The 25,419-nt window shown below is 45.4% G+C and overlaps 1 protein-coding gene across 7 annotated transcripts in view; it reads right to left on the bottom strand.

The window, feature by feature from the left end:
- The window catches only part of DGCR2 (DiGeorge syndrome critical region gene 2), a 53,457-nt gene extending 37,001 nt beyond the window's left edge, over positions 1 to 16,456 (bottom strand). For 6 of the 7 annotated variants that reach the window (XM_033174189.1, XM_033174190.1, XM_033174193.1 and 3 more), the window contains exon 1: positions 16,108 to 16,455. In XM_033174189.1, coding sequence (XP_033030080.1) covers positions 16,108 to 16,186 — 79 coding nt within the window. In that variant the 5' untranslated portion in view covers positions 16,187 to 16,455. Of the gene's footprint in view, positions 1 to 16,107 lie in introns of all 7 variants that reach the window. The other variant, XM_033174195.1, reaches the window with a different exon arrangement.
- Between the last annotated feature and the right edge of the window lie 8,963 nt (positions 16,457 to 25,419).

The following is a 25,419-nucleotide window of genomic DNA, read 5'->3' as shown; positions in this document are numbered from 1 at the left end:
CCCCGAAATAGTGCTGTTTAGAGGAAAGGCAAGTGAAAAGCAGCATGATGAAAGTATATAAAATCATGTGTTGTATGGAGAAAGTGGGGGGGGGGGAAGCAAGTGGGGAGAGTTGTGTTGCACTCAGGTCCTGCTTTTAGGCTTCCCATAGACACCTGGCTGGCCACGGTGAGAACAGGATGCTGGAGTAGATGGGCCACTGGCCTGATCCAGCAGCCTCTTTTTGGATTTTAAACAACTAATGCACCCATATCAGCTGGAAGAAATCCTGAATGGGGCTTATTTTGCGAGGGCAGTTTGAGGAGCACAGCCCCGAGCAATTTGAAGAGCTGCAAATGAACCTGGGTCTGCCCCAGCTTCACCTTTATCCTTGCTAGTCTCTAGTTCCCAAACTGAGCATTTGCAATTTTGCCCTTTGTTCAGAAGAGGCCAGATGCTGTGCCAGTAAGATCAACACAATAAGCTAAAGAAATGGGTCATTTTGGCTGAACATCAGGACTGGCAAGGACATTTTTTAAAGTGAGTGAACCGAATCCCTGGTGGTTCTAAATTCCTCAGGCCTCCCCCTCTGCTGAAGATATGGTGCGTTTGAAAACAAAGAGACCTTTTTTTCAAATGCTGAAAAGAGGGGTATATTTTCCAAGCACCTCATGTTCTTCCAAAATATGAAGGAAAGCAAGAAAACCCAAATGCCTAAACAGAGCTGCAGATTACACAATGCAGAAATCTGGCTCAAATACTTCTCTTCCTTCCAAAATATTGGTGCAGTTCTGTAAATGAACTACTTACTTTGCATTGCAGAAGAACTATTACCTCATGATGGCAAGTAAACAAGGAAAAAGTCATAAGCAAAGTGCTAGCACAAGAAAAAGTCAAATGAGCACAAACTACTAACACTACCTATGAAGGACTCAATTAGTTTGGCTTCAAAGCTATTGGTTTTACACCTATGTAAAATGGATCAATCAACTAAATGAAACAGAGTGGGATTTCTCTGAGAAGCAGCCCTATTAGTAAACATATTCTAATAATATGATTGTGCTGATGTTCATAATATGTATATATGTGCAGTACAAATTCAGGCTCGTGGAGGCTCCAGTGGTACATATGCCCTGCCTCAACATAATACACTGGATGGAAGTGGTCACACCAGACAAATTAGATATTCTGTAGTATTAACTTCCACCCATTTCTGAACTGTATGTCCAAAATCAGCTGAATGAACCATCCTGCCTTTTCACTAATGCAGACGCATTGCTCATAAGAAAATGAAACACATACATAGATATATTAACGCTAAGCAGGCGCTGTGCCTCTTATTGCTCAGATGACCAACCCTCTGCCATCCCTAATGTCATGCAGATCCAGTATTGTGATGCAGTGCTATAAATCCTCCAACAGGGACTGCATGACAGCCATATATCTATATATCTATATATAGATATAGATATAGATATATAGATATATAGATATATAGATAGATAGATAGATAGATATAGATATATATATATAGATATATATGAATATATGGATATATTTGGACTCTGTGATATTAAAGAGCATAATAGCCAGAAGTATAGATGGCATGTTACCCATTTGATCACATCTTTGCTTTGAATGAGCCTAAGATATTTGGTATGTTTAATGGCTTACTGGTCTACTTAGGTTTATACCTTATTTAATAAATATTCATATTAGTATTTTAAAACAGTTGTGCATACAATGCTCTCCTACATTGCTTTATCAATGAAAGTAGTAAACACTAGCACAGGACCATTTGTAGACACAACCCCTGAGCCTAATGAAATATCCTTCGGTAAGATACGGTAAGAATTTACATGCACTGATATAAACATTGCCAAAAGAACACTGCACCACTGAAAGTCTCCCGCTATTCAAAATATACTAGCTCAGCCATCCCCAACTTGGTGCCCTCCAGATGTTTTGGACTTCAGTTCCCATCAGTCTCAGTCAGCACAGCTAGGCAGGCAGGCGATAGAAATTACAGTCCAAAGCACCAGGAGAGTACCAGGTTGAGTGCGCCTCAGCTAGATTATGCACATTTGCCGTAACGTGAATCAAACCGCATACATTTTATAGCCTTTTTCATTAATTAAATAAATGGAGTTGCTGACCCTTAAAAACTGTTGATGCTCAGCGGAAATCAAGGAGCTTCAGCTTCACTTGCAGACTCAGCGCTTGGGGAATGGGGGAACGACAAAAATAACATGCATGATCTCAGCCAAGTTTTCTTGCTCTTGCAGGCTATCCAAGATTGGGGAAACCCAGATTCCAATAAAAAAAGGAAGCTGCAAAATATTCACATGCTCCCCTGCCCAGGCATGCTGCTACTGTTCAAGCACAGAGGAAGCTTAGGTCCAGCATTCATCATCCTTGGTTTCAGCTTAGGGGTGGCGAGCCCCAGGTCCAGGCCTATGCGGCCCTCAGAACTCTCCCCAGGCCACATCCCTCGCTGCCCTGCTTTGTCACTGAATGTTTTTAACAGGCTGGAATACCTTGTTGATCATGCCTCTTGTTTGCCGATATGGAGGATGGAGAGTGGTGCATGATTATGCAGAAACCACCTACCGTGAAGAGATCAATTGTACATTCTTTGCTCCCCCCCCCCATTTCTCCCTGGCATGTGGCCCCAAGGTTGCCCAAATGGGAACGTAGATCCCAAGCTGAAAAAGTTTCCCACCTCTGCTCTACAGGATAATACCACTTCGTAGCCAAATGTGCTTGGCACTAGGAGCGAGACCAGCTTCATTATAGACTAAAAAACACAAAAAGAATGGTGTGTGCCTTCTTCTATCACTACTTGAGAGAATGAGAGGAAATGATGCCAGGTTAAGACGTGCCTCCTGGGCCAATCAAGATCCGCAGTGTGGGTGGTCACAACAAAGCTGCCCAGGCAGCCATCCAAGTCTGCTCAGCCAGGGCCCGTTTCGCACTTGGAACACAACAGCCAATACACTCAGGACCACTTCACAGGGAGCAGCTCTTTGACATCTATGACGAATCATTTAATTACATTTGCACAGAGCCTCTCACAATGCGGCTGAGGCTCGCTGCAATCCTTCACTGGCATTTGCTTAGACGTTTCTTAGGAAGCGGGTTTATACTGAATCAGACCACTTGCCTATCTAGCTCACTTGTCTTCAGCTGCTGAGCCACGGCCTGATCCAAGTTGGATTGCAAAAGGAACACTATATGGGGACAGCCATATTCGAAATTCTCCAAGCACGTTTTGCGACTGGCGTGGGTCCAACTACGACCATATTTTAAAGAACAAAACTCAAAGCAGTTTACGTTAAAACATCAAATAATACAACCCAGAATAAAACAAATTCAAGCTTCAAGGAAAATGTTTCAGATCCTTCTCTAAGTGACCTTTTGCCTTCCCGATTCGTCAACCTAGCATCCAGAGATCTGCACATGGTTGCCATTGGACCCATGCCAGTCTCAAAACATGCCTGGCACCTGGTTAATTTTGAACACTGCCATGTGGAGCCAGCTGGTAACAGACATCTCCATCTGGCTTTCCCGTCCAGCTTCCTTAAGCAGGTTAGCAGAAGAGCTTATCTTTTGCATTTATTTCTCATCATTTGCTCCAAGGAATACATGGTTCAGTTAATCCCTACAACGACCCTGTGAGGTAGGTTTAAGAGGATGCAACTGGCCCAAGATCAAACAGTGAGCTTCATGACTAAGTGCGGATTTGAATGCTGGTCTCCCAGGTCCTAGTCTGACACTCTAACCAATACACCAGTGTTTTTCAACCTTTTTTGGGCAAGGGCACACTTGTTTTATGAAAAAAATCACGAGGCACACCACCATTAGAAAATGTTAAAAAAATTAACTCTGTGCCTATAGTGACTATATATAAAGTAATTCTCTTGAATAGGAATCAAATAAACACATTTTTTCCCACGGCACACCAGGCAACATCTCGTGGCACACTAGTGTGCCGCGGAACAGTGGTTGAAAAACACTGCAATACACCATCCTGCCTTCCTAGAGTACTTCTGCTATGGGGCAGCTATATAAATAAAGTAGGTAAATAAATATGAAGAAAGCAACATGTCACTTAGAGAAAGATGTGAAATACTTTCCTTGAAGCTTGAATTTGCTTTATTCTGGATTCACAAATTCACATCTTTTGCCACATGTAGAAATTGGTTGGGCATTTCTGCTATGCTGTCGCGTCAAATCAGGCAATGGGATAAAGTTTAATAAGATTCTAGTGTACAAAAAAAGTGCAACAGAAGCAAATAATGTTGCCAAAAATAGTATTAAATGTTCTTTTCCTTTCACTTCAGGGTTCAGCACCAGCTACTGGATCCTAAAAAGATTCTGTAATTAGCTGACACAAAATTCTTCATGTCCCTATTCGATGAGCTACTTTTAGTAGACAGCTATGTGGTTTCCCCAGAAAAGAAAGAATTGAATCAGGAACTTTTCCAGTGCACTAAATCTCATTTGGCTTGTTGAATTATTATGTGTACTTTAATTAACTATACTATCTACCCCACTTTAGAAAGCAGCAGGGCTGCATTCATAATCAATAATGAACAACAGCAAATCTTATTTCACTTCCGTCATCGTTGTCCACCAGTATAACACCATGTTTTGTCAATGCATCCAAATGCAGTAAACTACAACTTCCCTGGAAACAGCGACTTGTGATCTTTGTTTCTGGGTGAACTATGGCTTCAGCAAGTCAAGGTTTACACATCTGGATGCATCACCAAACTATGGTTTGCTTCTAACCAGAACCAGGAGGAAGGAAGGAGCATGTGAGCCAAAACCAGTTTAGAATAATGTCTGTATGGAGTCAGATAATTACTACATATGATTCCTAGGGTAAGTCACCTGGAATTAAGATAGTTACCATTTTGAAACCGCCCAATTTGACTGATATTGCAACCATTCATTAGGTGACCATCTTTCTGAAACAACGGGGGGGGGGTGTCCATAAAACTGTTCAGGAAACAACATCAGGTTAGATCAGGGGCCAGCAAACTTTTTCAGCAGGAGGCCAGTCCACCGTCCCTCAGACCTTTTGGGGGGCCGGACTATATTTTGAAGGGGGGGGAATGAACAAATTCCTATGTACCACAAATAACCCAGAGATGCATTTTAAATAAAAGTACACATTCTACTCATGTAAAAAGACACCGATTCCCAGACCGTCCGTGGACTAGATTTAGAAGGCGATTGGGCCGGATCCGGCCCCCAGGCCATAGTTTGCCTACCCTTGGGTTAGATGATAAACAAAGGAATGCCGGGGGGGGGGAGATTTTGCTGATGTTGAAGCCATGGTCATGTGGTCCACAGGTCCAAGATAGAATGGGGAAAGAAGGTGGAATAGGAGTGGAAGAAGCAGACATTCAAAAAAGGTTTTTTTAGATGCTGAAGTTGAGGCTCCAGTACTTTGGCCACCTCATGAGAAGAGAAGACTCCCTAGAAAAGACCCTGATGTTGGGAAAGATGGAGGGCACAAGGAGAAGGGGACGACAGAGGATGAGATGGTTAGACAGTGTTCTCGAAGCTACTAACATGAGTTTGGCCAAACTGCGAGAGGCAGTGAAGGATAGGCGTGCCTGGCGTGCTCTGGTCCATGGGGTCACGAAGAGTCGGACACGACTGAACGACTGAACAACAACAACATCTAAAAGTTAAGGTAAACGGCGTTTCCGTACACTGCTCTGGTTTGCCAGAAGCGGCTTAGTCATTCTGGCCACATGACCTGGAAGCTGTACCGGCTCCCTCGGCAAATAAAGCAAGATGAGCGCCGCAACCCCTAAGTCGTCCACAACTGGACCTAACAGTCAGGGTTCCCTTTACCTTTACCTATCAATTTGCAGTAAATGTCTGCTGGGAACAAGCAGCTTAGCAATGGCTGATTCCTCATCTCTGAAAAAAACCAAGGCCTGGCTATTACCCAAGCATGTCTCCAGCCCCAGGCGAAACAGAATGGTTTCTTGGTAGGTGGGAAACAGGAATCAAGAGAACTGAGGGAGTCCTTTATATTAGGAGGGGGGGTTAATTTCAGGTAGTACGCTAGGCAAAAAGTCAACAGAAGCCAAACTGAATTGCTTTACATAGCAGATGGAGGAACATTACCTCAGGGAATTAAGTCACATCTTCAGGTGATAGAAGATCCTCTTCTTCCAATTTAGAATCCCACCACTTCAAAGCTAAATTTGGCATTTTCCAAAGTCCCACAAAATGGGAAAGTAGGATGGCATTCTTCAAGGGAGCATTCCCTTCCACAACTAGGCAAACCTAGCCCAATTTGGCTTCTACTGACTTTCGATTTCCTACATACAACAGTTAATCTATTGGTAGAGTATGAGAACCTCAGGTTCGTAGTGGGTTCGAGCCCCACATTGGGCGAAAGATTCCTGCATTGCAGGGGGTTGGACTACTTCCAGCTCTACAATTCTGTGACTATAATTCTTCAAGTAAGTTTATAGAAGGATTATAGAAGGCAAGTTTAGATAATTTAAAAGGATGAAGAAGAAAGCCACTGCAGTTCCTAGTTGAGTATGTGTCTGCAAGAATCCACATATTTGCTGCCAGCACAAGCAAATGCCCCCTAACCTCTGGCACTCCACAGATTCTACCCCACAGGTCTCATCTGCTTTAAAAAATGTAGAAGATATAAGAAACAGCAGTAGAAAATCATATTGATGCTTCAACATCTAAATTTATGACAGACAGCCCTGACCATCTCCCAATCCTTCTGAGCACCCCAGAACCTGCAGGAGAATGGTTGCAACCACACATAAGAGATGGCCAATAAAATAAGTCAGTGCTTGTGGTGCCCCTGCATATCTTACACTGTACAACTCCATTAAATGGGAATCAAAGTATATCCCAGTTAATGAGAAAACAAGATTCAAATCAATTTTTAATTATACCAGCAGTGGTAAGCCTCGTAGTTAATGTTGATTAGCCGAGACACAAGATTTTAACAATATTAAATTTCCTCCAAGTAACCTTGATTATTCCATGTTGTGGGGAGAAGCTATTAAGAAACTTTGGTTAAGAGCCTGCTAAAAATGCCCAGTGACCCTACATAACAGTCTGCTGGTCTTACTGACTGTTGATAAGATTAATATTCTAAAAAGCTAGCCTGTGTTAAAATCCTCACTGACCAGTAACAGGTTTCTGAAAAATATTAAAGCACTACAATTGCCCTGAGCTACAATAACCTGAATCAAATTTCTACACAATCCAACTGCATTGCAGGGAGTAGAATTAGATGACCCTTAGGATTCCTTCCAACATTGAAATTCTATGGTGAAAGGTGACTTGCCGTGCTCATTTCAGGCTTTCAAACTTTTTAGTGTTCTCAAGCCGTATTACTCTTACAACTAGAACCTTCAACAATTACAGAAACTAGCTAAAGTCAATTAGCATAAGAAATGGAGGTCATCCTCAAAATACACCAATAAAATTCTTGTGGCACCTTTAAAGAGTAAAGGATACACTGTGGCATGTTTTCATGGACCAGAGAAATCACTGGATCAGATACAGTGGTACCTCAGGTTGCGGACACGAAAAGTCCGCATCCCGAGCGGCGATATCGCGCTTCTGCGCATGCGGCGAAACGGGTTTGCTTCCGGGTTTGCTGCGTTCGCAACGCACAAAAACGCAACCTGCAGATGTAACCAAAGGTATGCCTGTACAGGAAAATTGCAAAGCTCTCTTAAATAGAGACCACTGTTCTGTCCACTGCTCAATACTGCCTCCTCCACACTGATTGCCAACAGCTTTCCAAAGCTTCAGGCAGAAGAAGCGAGGGATTGACCCTGCACCTTTCGGCAGACACGGAGCATGTGCGCCACCACAGGGTTATCTTCAGCTGGCAGAGACAAATAGACACGGATAAAACCATATTCTAAACAGCAAAGCTAAAAGGCTGCAACATACACAAGAGTCATTTGGGGCCTAGCACTCTCACCTCCTGCCATTTCAAACAACTGGTATTCAGAAGCATTACTGCCTCTGACCATGGAGGCAGAGGGCAACCAGTGTTAGAAACTTAGATATATAAGCTGGGCACCAAATGGCTCTTTAAACCAGGGAGAGAACTACTGTCTGAAATTCTGAACCACTAGTGCCAGTCCATGTAGGCAATGCTGAGCTAGACAATGGCTTGCCTCAATAAAAGGCAGCTTCCTACAGGGATAAGGAGAAAAGGGAACCTGGATTAAGTCTGCATATCCAAAGCAAGCAAGCAGCAGTGTCAACACTGCCAATCCCAAGCATGAGTGATTTGCACACAGCTCCATTTGTATAAAAGGAACTCCTACAACTAAACAGTAGCTGCTGAATGTGGGGATCCCGCATTCGTAGCCATCAAGTCAAATGGAGACCCACGCACACAAGTCTGTTCTGTACGTCTGGTACCTCTGCATAACAGGGGAGAATAAGGAGGGCACCAATCCCAGGGGGAGTAAATATAAGCATATAGTAATATGGGAACAAGACTAGCACAGATTTACTGAAAAGCTAAAAGGGATTACTTGACTGGCAGAAACAAAGTCACAGGATACAAGTTCAGACCTAAGCCTCATGCTGCACAGCAACTATTACATTCAGAAAGATTTGAGAACAGTATTACGCATTACATAGTAGCCATAATGGGAACATAAAGCAACACAGAAACCTTAATAATATAGTCCTTTAATTAAAAAAAAATCTTCACTCTAGAAAAATTATTCTCTCTAGAAAACCCCATAAGAAATCTGAATTTAAGGGGCGGAAGGGGAGAAAGCATTCTAATTACATGGCCTTCAGTAACTGCCCCTTGGTTTTCCAAATATTTTGGAATACAGCTTACTTCTAAGCACCTTTGTAGCACTTTCCTGCATCTTTGGCCTCATAACATCAAGCGAGGGAAGTACTGCTGCTTCTCTAATTACGGGTATATAGTTTTAAATGTTATCTCAAAGGCACTTCCTGAAGGAAGTACTAGGAACAAGACAAACAGTCTCAATCTATCCCTTAGGGCTGGCAAGCTCCAAGCTGCAGGTCGCTGAAATGGAGAGTCACTCACTGGGAAAAGCTCAGCAAAGCTCAACTAGCTGGGCAGAAGGTCAGTATTTTTAAAATTATGTTTGTGGCGGTGAAGTTTCAGAGAAAGATGGGAGATGGGGCACCCCCCTGCTATTATCCTCATCATCGTCTGTTTATTAGGATGCCACTTTTCCACAATGGTGCACAAAGTGGCTCACAACATACGAAATGAACCATAATAAATGTAACAATTAAAATACATATTAAGAAAAATTAGAACCAATCATAATGTCAGTAGGTACAGAAAATAAATCCATACGAAAACGGTACAAATAAGCCAACACAATAAAACAGCTCAAAACTGAACAGGGGAGAGAATAATCTCCAATAAAAAATTAAAATGGCAGCACACAAAATTGGGAACGGGGGTTGTTATTCCCAAAGGACATTCCACAGAAGCTCACCACAATTACCTTGCACACATTGTGGCAGCCTTATCTCCCAGCTCTCGCCTGGGTCTCCCTCAATCACTTCCCAATTTCTCACCTACCTACTGTCATCAAATATATAAGAGCAAAAGAGGGCAGCGTGAGTGAAAATGTCCCTGTTCACAGTGTTCGAAACTCCCATTGGTTTTTTTTTCTGCATCCCCACTTCCAGCTACTCTCTGAAGACTGGAGAAGAGACCCTCTTAAGAATATTAGGGGGGTGGGCAGGAGACGGACTATGTGAAAATATTTTAGCTGCAGTTCATTCATTTCCAGCTCTGTATTCTTGTTATGAAAAAGTGTGCCTAGACATTCTGTTGTTGCTCCCACAGCTTAGGTTTAAGGGGGTTCTCCTTTCCTTCCACTCTGCAGATTTAATCTGAAAACTTAGGTGCAGTACTGCACCCAGAGCTTAGAAACCGCTCACGCTGTGAGTTTCAAACACTGCCTGCATGAAGCCCCTACCTGTGATGAGCTGGTAAACAAACCAGGAAGGAGATAACTTCATGTTATGCCTATAAAACAGGATGGCTAGCCAACCTTAAACAATTGTTTGTTGTTGGCTTACAAATCCTGGTTTCAGTTACAGGTAGGTAGCCGTGTTGGCCTGCCATAGTCAAAACAAAATAAAATAAAAAATTCCTTCCAGTAGCACCTTAGAGACCAACTAAGTTTGTTCTCGGTATGAGCTTTCGGTATCTGAAGAAGTGTGCATGCACACGAAAGCTCATACCAAGAACAAATCCTGGTTTGTTAAGGTAAAAAAAGCCACAGACCTGGGCTTAAGCCATAATGCTAAGCTATCATCTTCTTGGTTTGTTTTTACTCACTTGAGCCAAGGGAGAAGCAAAGCAGAAACACTGGGCTGTGCACTGGCCGTTCACAGTATGGTTTGCTAAGTCAAGGTTCTTCACATACCATGACCTGCAACACAGCCAAAGAGTAGCTGCTGACTTCCTTCTCCCAGCCACTGAGCAACAACAGAACAGGAAACCAAAGTTCTTACCAAGCAGCTCCTGTTCTTCCTCAAAAGCTTGTGTTTTTGAGAGAAACTTGGCTGCATCTGTGTTTAGCAAATAAAAAGCGTGGGGGGGGGGGACCTGGAATGGACATTTTTTGATGGAGGGAAAGAAGAGGGTACATTCTGTACCTGGGGCTGTAAATACATATCAGGGCTCAGCTCAGGAATAGAATTCTGGATGGAATGAAAAGGGACAATTTAAGCAGGCAAGCTGGGAGAGATTTATTTTTTTAGATGCAAGGAAAAAATGTCCTCTTGAAAGGAGCTGCTAGTAAGGGGGTGGATGTGAAATAGCAGATTATGGGGTGTCATGCAGGCAAAAGGAGGAAGAAGGAGTAAAACTTAATTTCAAGGTACTGAAGCTCAGGCCTATATGGAACATAGGAAGCTGCCTTAGACTGAGTCAAACCACAGGTATGTCAAGCTCAGCACTGTCTACACTGACTGGCAGCAGCACTTCAGGAGTTTCAGGCAGGGTTCTCTCCCAACACTATCTGGAGATGCCACTGTGGATTGAACTTGGGACCTTCTGCATCCAAATTCAAGGCTTTGCCACTGGCCTTGGGCCATGCTTACAGAAATGTAAACATTGCCATGGCATTCCCAGGAGAAACATGCTGATGTACACCCGCAACATCATTGTTCTGGGGCTCAGGGTGAGATCCCACAAAGTGCTGCCATACCTGCTCAAGACGGCATGTTAATTATGATTACCCTACCCATCACTCCCTCGTTAATAGTTAGTTCCTGTATGGCAGGCACTCCAAGGAGTCCTGTCCTCCTTTGCTCTCTGGGAAGCAGCATCCTCAAAGGTGCACATGGTTTCAAGGAAAAAAGGATGTGAGCAATCAGCTGGAGACAGATAAGAAATTGGAGCATGGAAGACAGCACCACCCACCACAAGGACTAGTAACTCTGTGGTGTTAGGTAACAGAATGGGGCCTTGGCAACCCAGTCCTTGTGGAGCCACTGCTAGTCAAGAGTTCTGGGCTAGAAGAATTAATGGGCTGACTCAGTGTGGTTGAATCAGCTATGCTGAAAACCAAAAACTTGCAAAGCACACACAAGATAGGCCAGCACACCTTGTGGCATGGAACAAAACAAAACAAAAACTAGAATAATTGCAAACCTTGGTTTGGAACACAATGAAAAGGGAGGTTTGCACTAGTGTGATTTGCTTGGAGCCTGACATTTTAATGTATTTTAATATTTGTTGGAAGCCGCCCAGAGTGGCTTGGGGGACCTAGCCAGATGGGCGGGATACAAATAAAATAATAATAATAAGGGCCACCAACATGTGAGAAAATGGACCACAGTGTAACCCAGTAGGGAAAACTCAATTATTACACTACAGTGATACCTGAAAGGGCATAGACAACTCTCAATTCTGCAAAATGGAACACTTAAGTCGTTCATAAAGAAGTTAGCTGCAAACCAACAACTGGGTAACAATCAAGTTTTGAAGAGGCTGGACAATTTGTTTTTGAACAGCATGATGTGGCAATAATACAGGAGTCCTGCCTTCAATGTGACAGCAGAGCAACACAACTCATTTTATACAGTGGCAAGATGCAGTATTTTTGCCATGCTGTGGAACTAAAGGCTTTAAATTAGGGATACGGAATGCATGGTCCTCTAGATTTTATCATTGGACTCCAGCTGCACTATGTAGCATAGCCAATGGACAGCATCTGAAGGAAGATTGGTTCCCCTTCCCTGCTTTAAATAGAACCATACAGAGAGCACATACCAACCCCTCAACTTCATCATATGGAGGACCTTAGCCTTCACTTAAAATGGCAAACTAAAAAAACTACCGGTAACAGCTATCATCAGTAACAAAAAAGGTGACTCTTTATTTTAATAGGAAACAAGAAGCTACCAAGTTAAGATACCACTGACCAAGCAATGTAAAAAGAAATTCCTCCAGAAAATTTAAAAGCCCTAGGTCTCTGTGATATGGCTATACAATAAAGCTGATGCTGTATCTACAATAAAACACCAAGTACGATTTGCAGGAACATGCTCTTGAAATCATAAGATCCTCAGATCAGAGGAAAAGGTCTCAATTTGTACAGCTACCCAAGCTGATAACAAGTACTTTAAAGGAGGGGTGGGGGAAGAGAGAACCACTTATAACAGAATCTGTTTATTAGGAAGCAGCAAAGCAGCAGAGAAAATAATAAATTACAGAAAACTCATGAAAGAAGACTTTGCTTTTGCTGCTGCTTCCTTTAGGTATTACCATGTTTAAAAGGCAACAGACCGACATATTCCATTTCATTTCACTAGTTATATTTAAATAACAATTTTATCAGCATTAAAATCACTCACACATACTAATTAAGGACCCAGGCCATGATCTAACAAAGATATATGCTGCACATGGATAAACCCCTGAGAGCAGGCAAAAGTTGCTTTAGTGTTTTCACCTCTCCTACCGCTGAAGAAGCAAACCAACTGCCTATTTAAAAACTAGCTTGCCTCTTCAGCTGCAAGAATGGTTCTCCCTCATATACGTGCAGTTTTGCTAGTTCAAAGTTCCACTTTCCACATGCAGATATAATCTCAAATTGTAGGATAGAAAAGATGTAGCAGATAATTTTAAGAAATTATTGCTCCAAGCAACAAAAGCTCCACTTGTCAGCTCAGTGTATTTTACAGCCAAATTTAAAACTTATTAGAAAACAAAAAGAGAGCAAAGAACACACTATAAAAAACTTGATAATATTGCGGCAACAAGCCTCTACCAAAGCAAACCACCTAAAGACTGGTGCATGTTCTAAAGGTTTTTAATGTTGTGAATAAATCTTAAATGTTATGCTCCATAATGCTATATTGCATCAGCAATTAAGCAAACAAGCCACAACTAGGCTGTATATGAGATCATCATTCAGGTTCTCAGCAATATTCTTAAATTCTGCATGCAGTGAGGTTATATAACATGGCAAAACCATTTTCATGAAGAAGATTAACTTAAAAAAAAGTTCAAGTTCTGAAAAGACTATATCATCTGGAGTTCCTCCCAACCACACACATACAATGACCGCTTATGTAACAAAGTCACATTACTTTGAAAATACTAAATCATATCCTCTGCAGATTGTTTCTCGATAAGGATTCCTTCCAAATAAATGTAACTTAGCAAGAAGCAAAGGCCCACCATTAATTTCATCCATACATTATAATTTTCTCCGCAGCTAGTACAAATTTTTTGGTGGGGGGGGGTGAACTTAACAGCCGCATTTTTCTGAGAGCTATGTAGAATGCCAAATTGCACTACAGAAAAATGAAACAGAACAACAGAAACAGGTCCCATCAGTCAATTAAAACTCCACCAGAAGACAAAGCCCTCTGTTCTCAATGCGCTCACCATTATTCCTTTGCCAAGTAGCTTCTATATACAGTGACAGGTAGACAAAGCAGGCCTTTTTCCTACCCAAGGGTGATTATCCAACATTCTTCTTTAGAGTAGACCTGTTGAAATTAATGAACTTCAGCCTGCTAATTTCAATGGGTCTACTCCATGTATGGCCAGTTAGATCAGTGTTTTTCAACCACTGTTCCGCGGCACACTAGTGTGCCGCGAGATGTTGCCTGGTGTGCCGTGGGAAAAATTGAAAAATTCAAGAGAATTACTTTATATATAGTCAATATAGGCACAGAGTTAATTTTTTTAACATTTTCTAATGGTGGTGTGCCTCGTGATTTTTTTCATGAAACAAGTGTGCCTTTGCCCAAAAAAGGTTGAAAAACACTGAGTTAGATATCCTCCTCCTGACTTACCTGCAGAACTACACTTCTAAATTTCGGCTTGCGTTGCAAACTGCAGACAAATCTTGGGGGGAACAAGTACTGAAAGGAAAAATCTGTGGAAAGCATCCTGCTTTTCCCTCAGCCCCGCAACAGGTGAAGTACTGAAAGGGGTCCTAGATACTGCCACCCCCATCAGCCAGGTCCAGTGGAAGTTTCCAAAGTGGAGATCACCTTCTGTTCAGCAGGGCTTAATAAGAAAATGACACTGCAACTAGGACAGGATTATTTTGTCCTATCATTCAGCACTACAACATGCCACTGGGAAATCATTTTTTCTTTTCCTATCTTGCACATACCAGTATGCCCCAAGTGCATAGGCTCAGAGGTTTTCTCACATCATTTCACCCATTTCCTTCCCAAGCCCCTGAAACCCCATTAATTTCCATTTCCTTCCATACAGGTGACTATTTTCCTCTTCCTCTTTTTACTTTAGGCTGTGCCATCATTTCTCTCTTCCCAACCTGCTTGTTTTTTGTTTTGATTTTAATGCCAGTGTAAACCACAGGAGTCATCATGTTCTCCCAACCCCATCATTTCTTGGTGCCATATACTAAGCTCCCTCTGACATTTTTGGACCCCTTCCTGATCTCACTGCATCACAATTCCTGACTAGATCTGAATTCCATATCTTACCACCGATTGCGGCTGTACAAATGTGCGCGCACCTCATTCTAGGTAGTAACACATCTCCAGATCCTACTGCCCCTTATCCTCTCAGATCTTAATTATTGACTGCAAAGGCCTATTGCAGCCCTTTTTCAATGAGATACCCTATCACCCCAGATACATTCTTGGGGAACCACCAGGGGTTCCCTACTGTCACCACTCCAATGAGGGAGGGGGAAACCCATCCCCCTCTACACTAACACAATACCTCAGAACTCAGTCTCCCATTGCATACACAGATCCTCAAAGACAACCCACACCCTAAACATCCCCTTACTTATAAAATCACACAGGTGCTATATAGGGAAACCACCTGGGAAGAGGTGCTCCTTTCTGAACTCCCAAACTCCAGTGCAAGAAGGTGGAAGGCCCCAAGGTTGCATGCATGCCAGAGCCGCCATCGTCACCACTACCACCACCACCCACCACCCCGACTGGAGGTGGGGCCACAGCCCCCCACCCTCTGGCAGAGCTCTCTCTCCACCTCCATCTCCCATTTTAAAAGCCAAACCCTCAAGACACTCTCCTCATCCCAGTATCCTAAATCCCCCCCTCTCTTGTATATTTATAAAATGTGCAGGTGCTGGTAGGGAAACCACCTGGGGGCTCCTTGGCAACCCGCAACCTCCTACGCAAGGGGGCTTGAAATCTCTTCATAAAGTGGCATCCCAGAGCACCCTCCACCTGCAAGTGGGACCCCTCCCCTTATTTATAAAATGCAATGGTGCAGATAGGGAAGCCACCTGGGGGCTCCTTAGCAACATCCAAACTCCTGCACAAGGGGGCTTGAAATCTCCCCTTAAGGTCCCATCTCAGATCCCCCCTACCTACAAGTGGGGCCCCTCCCCTTATTTATAAAATGCATAGGTACTGGTAGGGAAACCACCTAGAGGATCTTTAGCAACATCCGAACTCCTGCACAAGGGGGCTTGAAATCTCCCCTTAAGGTCCCATCTCAGATCCGCCCCCCACCTGCAAATGGGGTCCACCACCCCTTTAACCCTTGCGCGCGCGCACTTCCCCCTCAAAAACCCCCTCCCCGGGCCCCCCGCTTCCCCACATGTCCCTTCCCGGCCCCCGTACCTGGCCGCAACGGCTCGGTGATGCTAAGTACCAGGAGGAAGAGGAGGAGGAAGGTGCCGCTGTCTGCCTTGGGCACCATTTATCCTCCGTTCATCCTCCCCCAGCGCAGCAACGTAAACCCCCCCGCGGGAGGGGGGCGGTGAGGGGAAAGGAAAAAGAAAAACAAAAGGCGTCGGAGGCGGCCTCCGCTTCTCCGTCACAGCCCCGGGAGCGAAGCGGGAGGCGGGGAGGGGGTGGAATCCAGCGAGCTCGCCAAGGCGCAGGGGCCGTTCAGCCCGCCTGGCTCGGCTGACTGGCTATCGCTGCACGCACAAGATGGCGGCCGCGTCTCCCCTGCTCCTCCTGACGCACCGCCCCCTCTCCCTCCTTCGCCGCCGCGGGCCTCGCAGCCAATAGGGAGGCGGAGGCGGGGCACCAGAGGCGGAGCTATCTGCATAGGCGCGTAGGGTAATGAGGGGCGCGGAGTTCTCCTGGCTGTGAACAAACCTCAGGAGGCGGGGGGGGGCGGAGTAGAGAGGCGAGGAGGCTCCACCCATACGTACGCACGCACGCATGCGCGAGCGAGCGAGCGCGCGTCGCTGAGTTTGCAAAGCATATGCAATACGCCTTTGAGTTCAGTGGGGATTAATCCCTTCCAGGTATGCTGGGGTGGGGTTGTTTGGACCACTTATAAACGCCATCTCTCCAACTCCTCGAAATATTCCAACAATGGTATCTCCAAAAAAAATTACACATCACTTTGGAAGACAGAAATTGTATTAAAGTAATTTGGTTGGATTTGTAATAATTTGGAAAATTAATAAAAAATAATTGAAGTGCAGAGTGGGAGCGGGACATTCGCAGGGAAACCAAAATGCTCGTTTACAAAGATATTGTACTACCAACCTTACTGTATGCTTGTGAAACACAGACCACATAATAAACGCCATCTCCAACTCCTTGAAAGATTCCATCAACTGTGCCTCTGAAAAAAGTTACAGGTGGGTAGCCGTGTTGGTCTGCCATAGTCGAAACAAAATAGAAAATTCTTTCCAGTAGCACCTTAGAGACCAACTGAGTTTGTTCTTGGTATGAGCTTTCATGTGCATGCACACGAAAGCTCATACCAAGAACAAACTCAGTTGGTCTCTAAGGTGCTACTGGAAAGAATTTTCTATTTTGTTTCGCCTCTGAAAAAATTTACACATCACTTGAGAATACAAGTGAACTAATGCCAGTGTACTGGAAGAAGCAAAGATTAAGAGTGCCGAAGTGATGATTCTTCAACATCAACTTCGTTGGACTGGTCATGTTGTGTGGATGCCTTATATAATGTTATATTTATTTATTTCAACTGAAAAAAAGAAGGTGTTTTTTTTTAAGTGCTGGGTATATGATTATTATTTTTTTTAAGTGGTGGGTATATGGCAGTGAAGGATAGGCGTGCCTGGCGTGCTCTGGTCCATGGGGTCACGAAGAGTCGGAGACGACTGAACGATTGAACAGCAACATATGATGATGCCCCTCCCCATTTAATCCCACAACTACCCTGCAAGGTAGGTTAGGCTGAGAGAGAGTGACCGGCCCAAGGTCACCCAGTGAGCTTCATGGCGGTGTGGGGATTTGAACTCTAGTCTCCTAGTTCCTAGTCTGACAATCTAATCCAGGGGTCAGCAAACTTTTTCAGCAGGGGGCCAGTCCACTGTCCCTCAGACCTTGTGGGGGGCCGGACTCCATCTTGAAGGGGGGGAAATGAATGAATTCCTATGCCCCACAAATAACCCAGATAAGCATTTTAAATAAAAGGACATATTCTACTCATTTAGAAATATGCTGATTCCTGGACCATCCGCAGGCAAGATTTAGAAGGTGATTGGGCCAGATCCGGCCCCCGGGCCTTAGTTTGCCGTAAAGGTAAAGGGACCCCTGACCATTCGGTCCAGTCGCGGACGACTCTGGGGTTGCGGCGCTCATCTCACTTTATTGGCCGAGGGAGCCGGTGTGCAGCTTCCGGGTCATGTGGCCAGTATGACTAAGCCGCTTCTGGCTAACCAGAGCAGCACATGGAAACGCCGTTTACTTTCCCGCCGGAGCGGTACCTATTTATCTACTTGCACTTTGACGTGCTTTCAAACTGCTAGGTTGGCAGGAGCTGGGACCAAATGGCAGGAGCTGGGACCAAATGGCAGGAGCTGGGACCAAATAACAGGAGCTCACCCGGTTGCAGGGATTCAAACTGCCAACCTGATCGGCAAGCCCTAGGCTCTGTGGTTTAACCCACAGTGCCACCCATGATCTAATCACTGACATCAGGCAGCTGCCTTTCACTGCACTCTTCTTAGAGCACCTGCTTAATAACATTTTTTTGTGTAGACAAGCCTCCCCATATATCTTGAATGTTGACGTGTGCCTTTATAGTTTATGGTTGATTTCATTCTTAAATACTTTTAACTGGCTGTTTTCGACAGTTTTTACTGTTAATTTTTGTTGTGTATTGATTCAAGGGTTATAATATCTGTATTATTATTGTCTGTATTCACAATAGGGGGTAGTAATTGCCATCCTGTACCAGAAGGAACAGCTACTATTGGTCCATTCAAGTTGCTGCATTTGGATCCTCAGTCTTATTGGTTCCCACCAAAAGGCAGCTTTGTGATTGCTTGAGATTGTCCCCTCCAAAATGTATCCTTTCTAGCCAGTCTTTCTGTCCCTATAAATGTAGCATCCCTCTCCTCAGTTCCCCAGTCTTGTTTGTCTGAATAAAGAGTGTTACATGAAGAAGCTGTCTTCTGCCTGCTATGTCAGAGCTGAAATCACTTGCTGAATCACGATCCCCATGTTACAACAATTTTATTGTTTTATTCTTTTGGTAAATGCTTTGAGGCTTTTTACAATCAAGCAGCATGAAATAAAGAAAGATGGTCTGCTACAGTGATTAGATTCCAGCCTGAGGGCCGCATTCTATTGTAGGCCACCTTCCAGGGGGCCACATAGTTGAGCTATGGAACTCAATCCCACATGAAGTAGCATCTGTCACCAATTTGGATGGCTTTCAAAGATGGTTAGACAGATCCATGGAGGGAAAGGCGGTCTGCGGCTAGAAGCCACAATGGCTATGCTCTGCCTCCATAGTTGGAAGCTGTAATGCTTCTTTAATACCAGTTGCTGGAAACTCTGGGAGAGGAAAGTGCTTTTAATCTGTGTATGCGATGGATGGGTGATGGTTGCAAGAGGCAAAGCACCAGGGGTGAGAGGTTGTGAAATTCTACAAACACGTGCTCACAACATCCAAGGACTTCACAGAACCCCGGGGCTCTTCCAGATGGCATGTTTTATTTGTTGGGCATTCACCCTGATTTGTGGGAGGGGGGGTTAGACAATGTTGCGTCAAAGCCAGTGTTACTGCACACTTTGCAGGGCGTTTCCCCATTTCCTTTTCGCAAAAAGTCTGATCTATATTGTGCCCAGGGCAGCAAGCCTACTGCAAAACAAAGCAAAAACAATACAAAACAAATTACAATTTAAACATAAAACGCGGTTACGTTTTCCAGTTGTTGCTTTCTGCAACTCGTAGCTGGATTCCTTGATCTTCCCACGGGGGGGGGGGGGATATCCATTGCTTATTTCCATATGATTGATATAAATTAATTGACCCAAACTTTGTACAGTTTCCCATGCTTAATGCTGTGAAAACAGCTCCCAGCTCTTAAAATATATGGGTTGTGTCCAATGACAGCCCTACTCAGAGTAGACCCACTGTCATTATAGGAAATAGAACCATTACTGAGTATAATGTAGTTGGATAAAACAATATATATATATATATATATATATATATATATATATATATGCCCTGGGGCAGCCTGGCTGTACATAGGAAGCTATCTTATAAAGACTCAAAGATCTAGCCTAGTATTTTCTTCACCAACCAGCAGTCTCTAGGATTTCAGCTCCAGCTGCAGCCCCAGATTTAGGGCAGTGCAAAATAACAACAACCTATATTTACACAGGTACCTACTAGAAGATCCATGAAAAAAGCAACTGTATCAAAGAATGATTGTGAAAAATAATAAATGTTTAGGGGAGGGGTGCCAAATTTTGTCCTTGTCAGGGAACCATATTACCAAAGTTCTTCCCCCCCCCCCCCGCCACCTGTGAAAGCCAGGGATTGAACCTGGGACCTTCTGCATGCAAAGCAGATGTTCTACCGCTGAGCCACATCCTTTCCGCTACGAGCAGTTACTGCAAATGGCAATAATTCCACTGCTGCCAATGAAACAGCATGAGGTCCAAGAGATGTGCCCCAGAATCCTTTGCAGTGCCTAATCCAATAACCTTGCACACATAATTATAATTATAATTTATGTATACCCCACACATCTGGCTGGGCCTCCCCAGCCACTCTGGGCGGCTTCCAACAAAATATTAAAATAAATAGTCCGTCAAACATTAAAAGCTTCCCTAAACAGGGCTGCCCTCAGATGTCTTCTAAAAGACAGGAAAAAAGGTTGTTTTTCTCTTTGACATCTGGTGGGAGGGCGTTCCACAGGGCGGGTGCCACTACCGAGAAGGCCCTCTGCCTGGTTCCCTGTAACTTGGCTTCTCGCAGCGAGTGAACCCCCAGAAGGCCCTCGGAGCTGGACCTCAGTGTCCGGGCAGAACGATGGGGTTGGAGACGCTCCTTCAGGTATACATTTCGTAGAATTGGAAGGGACCGTGAGGATCGTCCAGTCCAACCCCCAGCAATGAAGGAAATATGCAGGTGCCCCTTGGAGGGACAGAACCTGCAACCTTGACATCCTCAGCACTTCGCTCTATCCCACTGAGCTATCCAGATAATGAAATGCTCAATAACAAACAATTTCCTTTATCACACAGCACAGAGTTAACTCTGGAATCTGCTCCCAATGAGAGTTGTGGGATGGATTCCTGGAGCAGTCAATGTACAACATTTTCCTGTTACCTAGAATACGGTAAAATGTAAAAGACCCGTGGATGGTTAAGTCCAGTCAAAGGCGACTATGGGGTTGCGACGCTCATCCCGCTTTCAGGCCAAGGGAGCCGGCGTTGTCCACAGACAGCTTTCCGGGTCACCTGGCCAGCATGACCAAACCGCTTCTGGCGCAACAGTACACTGTGGCAGAAACCAGAGCGCACAGAAACGTCATCTACCTTCCCACTGCAGTGGTACCTACTGTATTTATCTACTTGCACAGGCATGCTTTCAAACTGTTAGTTTGGAAGAGCTGGGAGTGGGACACAGCAACGGGAGCTCGCCCTGTCACGGGGATTCGAACCGCCGACCTTCCGATTGGCAAGCCCAAGAGGTTCAGTGGTTTAGACCACAGTGCCTAGATTGGACACACAGGGGAGGCACTTCCTGTCATACATGCTCTGGAGCAGTGTTTTTCAACCTTTTTTGGGCAAAGGCACACTTGTTTCATGAAAAAAATCACGAGGCACACCACCATTAGAAAATGTTAAAAAATTTAACTCTGTGCCTATATTGACTATATATAAAGTAATTCTCTTGAATTTTTCAATTTTTCCCACGGCACACCAGGCAACATCTCGCGGCACACTAGTGTGCCGCGGAACACTGGTTGAAAAAACACTGCTCTGGAGCCTCCTCCCCTGTGTGTGACCAGGTAGATGGGTCCTTTTTATCGAGGACTAGCTGGCCCGGCCACGCGTTGCTGTGGCTGATTTGGTGAACTGGGAAAGGGAGGTGCAGTGCAAAAGTGGAAGTGTAGGCTTACCAACACATTTTCTTGTTGAAGTTGAGTATGCGTGGTTTCCTTACCGGCTCTGCAGATGCTTTAGGCGCTGCCATAAATGGTGGTCATTTCATTTCCGTGCGTCCAGACTCTCCTCTCACTGGAGACAGAGTCCCAGAAATTACCAAAGTTTTCTTTGCGGCCGACTCCGCAGGCGCTACGACCGCCTTGTTAGTGGAGGCAGGGCCGTCTCGTCATAGGGGCTGGGTGGCGCGGTGCACCAGGGCGCCAGGGCCCCCAGGGCACCCCCGCGAGCCCGCCGGCATGCCAGGTGCCCCTCCCCAACCCGCGCCCGGCCCGCCGGCGGGCAAGTTGCAAGCCGGCTGCCCACTGGAGCGCTGGGAAGGGCGCGCAAAGCCCCGCGCCGCTCCAGCGCCACGCCCCTCATCCCCCGCTCGCCCACCTCCCTCCCGCGCTGGCCACCCCTCAGGGGATGAGGGACTTGGCGCTGGAGCGGCGCGGGGCTTTGTGCGCCCTTCCCAGCGCTCCAGCTGGGGCTCCGGAGGGCGGCCGGCTTGCAGCGCCACGCCCCTCATCTCCCGCTCGCCCACCCCCCCTCCCGAGGGGCGGCCAGTGCGGAAGGGAGGTGGGCGGAGAGGCGGCCCACCGGGGGCGCCGAGGGATCGTCGCACCAGGGCGCCCGATCCCTTTAAGACGGCCCTGAGTGGAGGCGTCGTCGGAAACTGCTTCTTATCCGGCTGACTGTACAGCTGCTACTGCCGCTGCTGCAAATGATGGTAAGTTTCGTTTCTGCCCGCCCTGGCTGTTTTGTAAGTGGAGGCAGCGTCGGAAACTTGAAAGGTTTGAGAGTGCCGTTTCCGCCCGTCCTGGCTCTGTAGGTGGCCGAGGTAACACTGCAGATGGCGGAAGCGACGTTTCGCCTCGCTTTTCCTCCCCACCCGATGGAGCCATGGCCGCCAACCGCACAAACGGTTGTTCCTGCCTGCGTGGGTCTACAGCTGCCGCCGGAGACAGCAGCGGCATTTGTGAGCGTCGTGCCCCTCTATTGGCTGGAGGTAGTGACGTAGTAACAGGAGGAGGAGGGGTTTGAGACGTTTTTAGTGTGTTATGCTGCGTTCCGTCCACTGGAGGGCGCTGTGTTTTTGACACAAAATCCAATTTTTACCTGGGTTAGGTGTATTATTTTTGCAATCTAACTATGTAAGATCCTTCCCATATGCCCATGGAACGTTGTTTCCAAATTTGAATGGAATCGGTCAGGCGGTTGCAGAGAAAGGTGGTACAGCACAAACACACACCTTTTACGATTTTATATATATAGATGGAGGCCACAAGTAGAAATTCTGAGACCTAGCTCAGGCTTCTTTTCTCTACAAATGTAACTGTAAGCACAATATAAAGCCTGCCTTCAGATTCCTATGAACTGAATGTGAGCCAAACTTTATTGATGTTTTTCAAGAAGACTGTGTTGTGTTACTCTTATTCTATGAGGGAAAGAAAGGGGGAATTTACCAGAGACAATCCAGACCGGACAAACCAAACTTAATTAAAAGACTCATCCCACAGGCATCTGGTTGGCCCCCATGAGAACAAGGATATTGGACGGGATGAACCAGAGGCCTGATCCAGCAGAGCTCCTCTTATGTTCTTATGAGAGAGAAACAGAGTCAGAGAGAGAGAGAAAGAGAGTGTAGAGGCATCCACAGATGTTCTCCCAGTTTGCATTGCCTGCCTTTTGAATCAAGCGTCTACTTTGAGGCAAAGGTTGACAAAGCGGTTGTTTGCTTTTTGCATTTCGCAGACGTATGGCTGACACCTGCTCATGCTGTGGTTTCTGCAGATCTTCCCACAGCCCGATGAAGGGGAGCGACACCTGGTTATTGGCAAAAAGCCAGTAAAGCACAGGAGACCAGGTGGGGGGATGTGTTTGGAGGTGAAGGAGCGTCTCCACCCCCATCGTTCTGCCTGGAACCTGAGGTCCAGTGCCGAGGGCCTTCTGGCGGTTCCCTCGCTACGAGAAGCCAAGTTACAGGGAACCAGGCGGAGGGCCTTCTCCTTGGTGGCACCCGCCCTGTGGACCACCCTCCCATCAGATGTCAAAGAGAAAACCAACTACCAGACTTTTAGGAGACATCTGAAAGCAGCCCTGTTTAGAGAAGCTTTTAATGTTTAATATTGTATTTTAACATTCTGTTGGAAGCCGCCCAAAGTGGCCGGGGAAACCCAGCCAGATGGGCGGGGTATAAATAATAAATTGTTGTTGTTGTTGTTGTTTTAACTGTTTACTCACATTGCATAGATAGATTGGGACAGCATTGCAACTATCAACACACATCTCCATGTGTTGCCTTTCGGCTAGTTCTCCTATTTTCTGTGTGCAAGTAGGTTGCTCTGTCCCAGCTCCTGCCAACCTAGCAATTCAAAAGCACGCCCATGCAAGTAGATAAATAGGTACCACTCCGGCGGGAAGGTAAACAGTGTTTCTGTGCGCTCTGGTTTCTGTCACAGTGTCCCGTTGCGCCAGAAGCAGTTTAGTCCTGCTGGAAAGCTGTCTGTGGACAAACACCGGCTCCCTTGGCCTGAAAAGTGAGATGAGCGTCACAACCCCATAGTCGCCTTTGACTGGACGTAACCATCCAGGGGTCCTTTACCTTTACCTTTACGTAGGCAAATGATTTTGGCATGCCCCAATATCTTCTTTCAGAGCGGCTTTCCTTGAAGTTCCATCATATGTAAATGGAATTTGCACAGCATTCTCTTTAAATTGTGTTTTCAGTATCAACCTTGGAGCATGCAGAACAGCTCCTCGGCGTTCTTCCCTATCACCTTCTCCAGAGTGGTCCTAGGAGCCAGTTGTCGGTGGATGACTCACCTCCGTTCACTTCGATTGGCTCCAGTCAGCACAAAGGGTGAAGAAGCTTCTTCTCAGTGGCTAAAAAACTTCCCTTTCATGCTGATTGGGCAGCTCTAGGGCACTGCCGACAGGGACCCTGCTGAGGCTCCATTGTAGAAATAGCAGACCCTCCAAGTGTCCCTATTTTCCAGGGGCAGTCCCAGATTTACAGAAGCTCTCCCAGTTTCTGATTTGATCCCAGAATGTCCTGCTTTTCCTTAGGCTTAGGACCATAGCTATCAACTTTTCCCTTTTCTTGCGAGGAATCCTATTCGGAATAAGGGAATTTCCCTTTAAAAAAAGGGAAAAGTTGAGAACTATGCTTAGGACGTCCATGTTTTCATTGGAGAAATGTTGGAAGGTATGGAGTTATGCAACCCCTGAGCCAAGGAGATATGTAACTATACAACATTCTCCCCACCACCACAACCACGTGGTTTCCACAACCTCAGTAAGAAGGCGATTGTAAGAAGGAAACAAAGCATAAATCCGTCCCCTTTGTAGAAAAGAGGAGGAAGAAGAAAACTCTCTACTGAAAAGCACAATGCATGGCCTTCAAAGAGAATTTGTATCCGCGCGAGTTACAAAGGCATCGGAGAACTTCCTGATGTCCTAAATCACGATTGATCGTCACGCAAAGTATTCTGCAGCTGGGCAGATTTGGTTTGGCTATTCTCATTTGGTAACAACAAGCATTATTGT

This window comes from Lacerta agilis, chromosome 17, assembly GCF_009819535.1.
Source record: "Lacerta agilis isolate rLacAgi1 chromosome 17, rLacAgi1.pri, whole genome shotgun sequence".
Taxonomy (NCBI): domain Eukaryota; kingdom Metazoa; phylum Chordata; class Lepidosauria; order Squamata; family Lacertidae; genus Lacerta; species Lacerta agilis.
The sequence above is the reverse complement of the archived record's forward strand: the minus strand, read 5'-3'. Positions and strand labels throughout refer to the sequence as shown.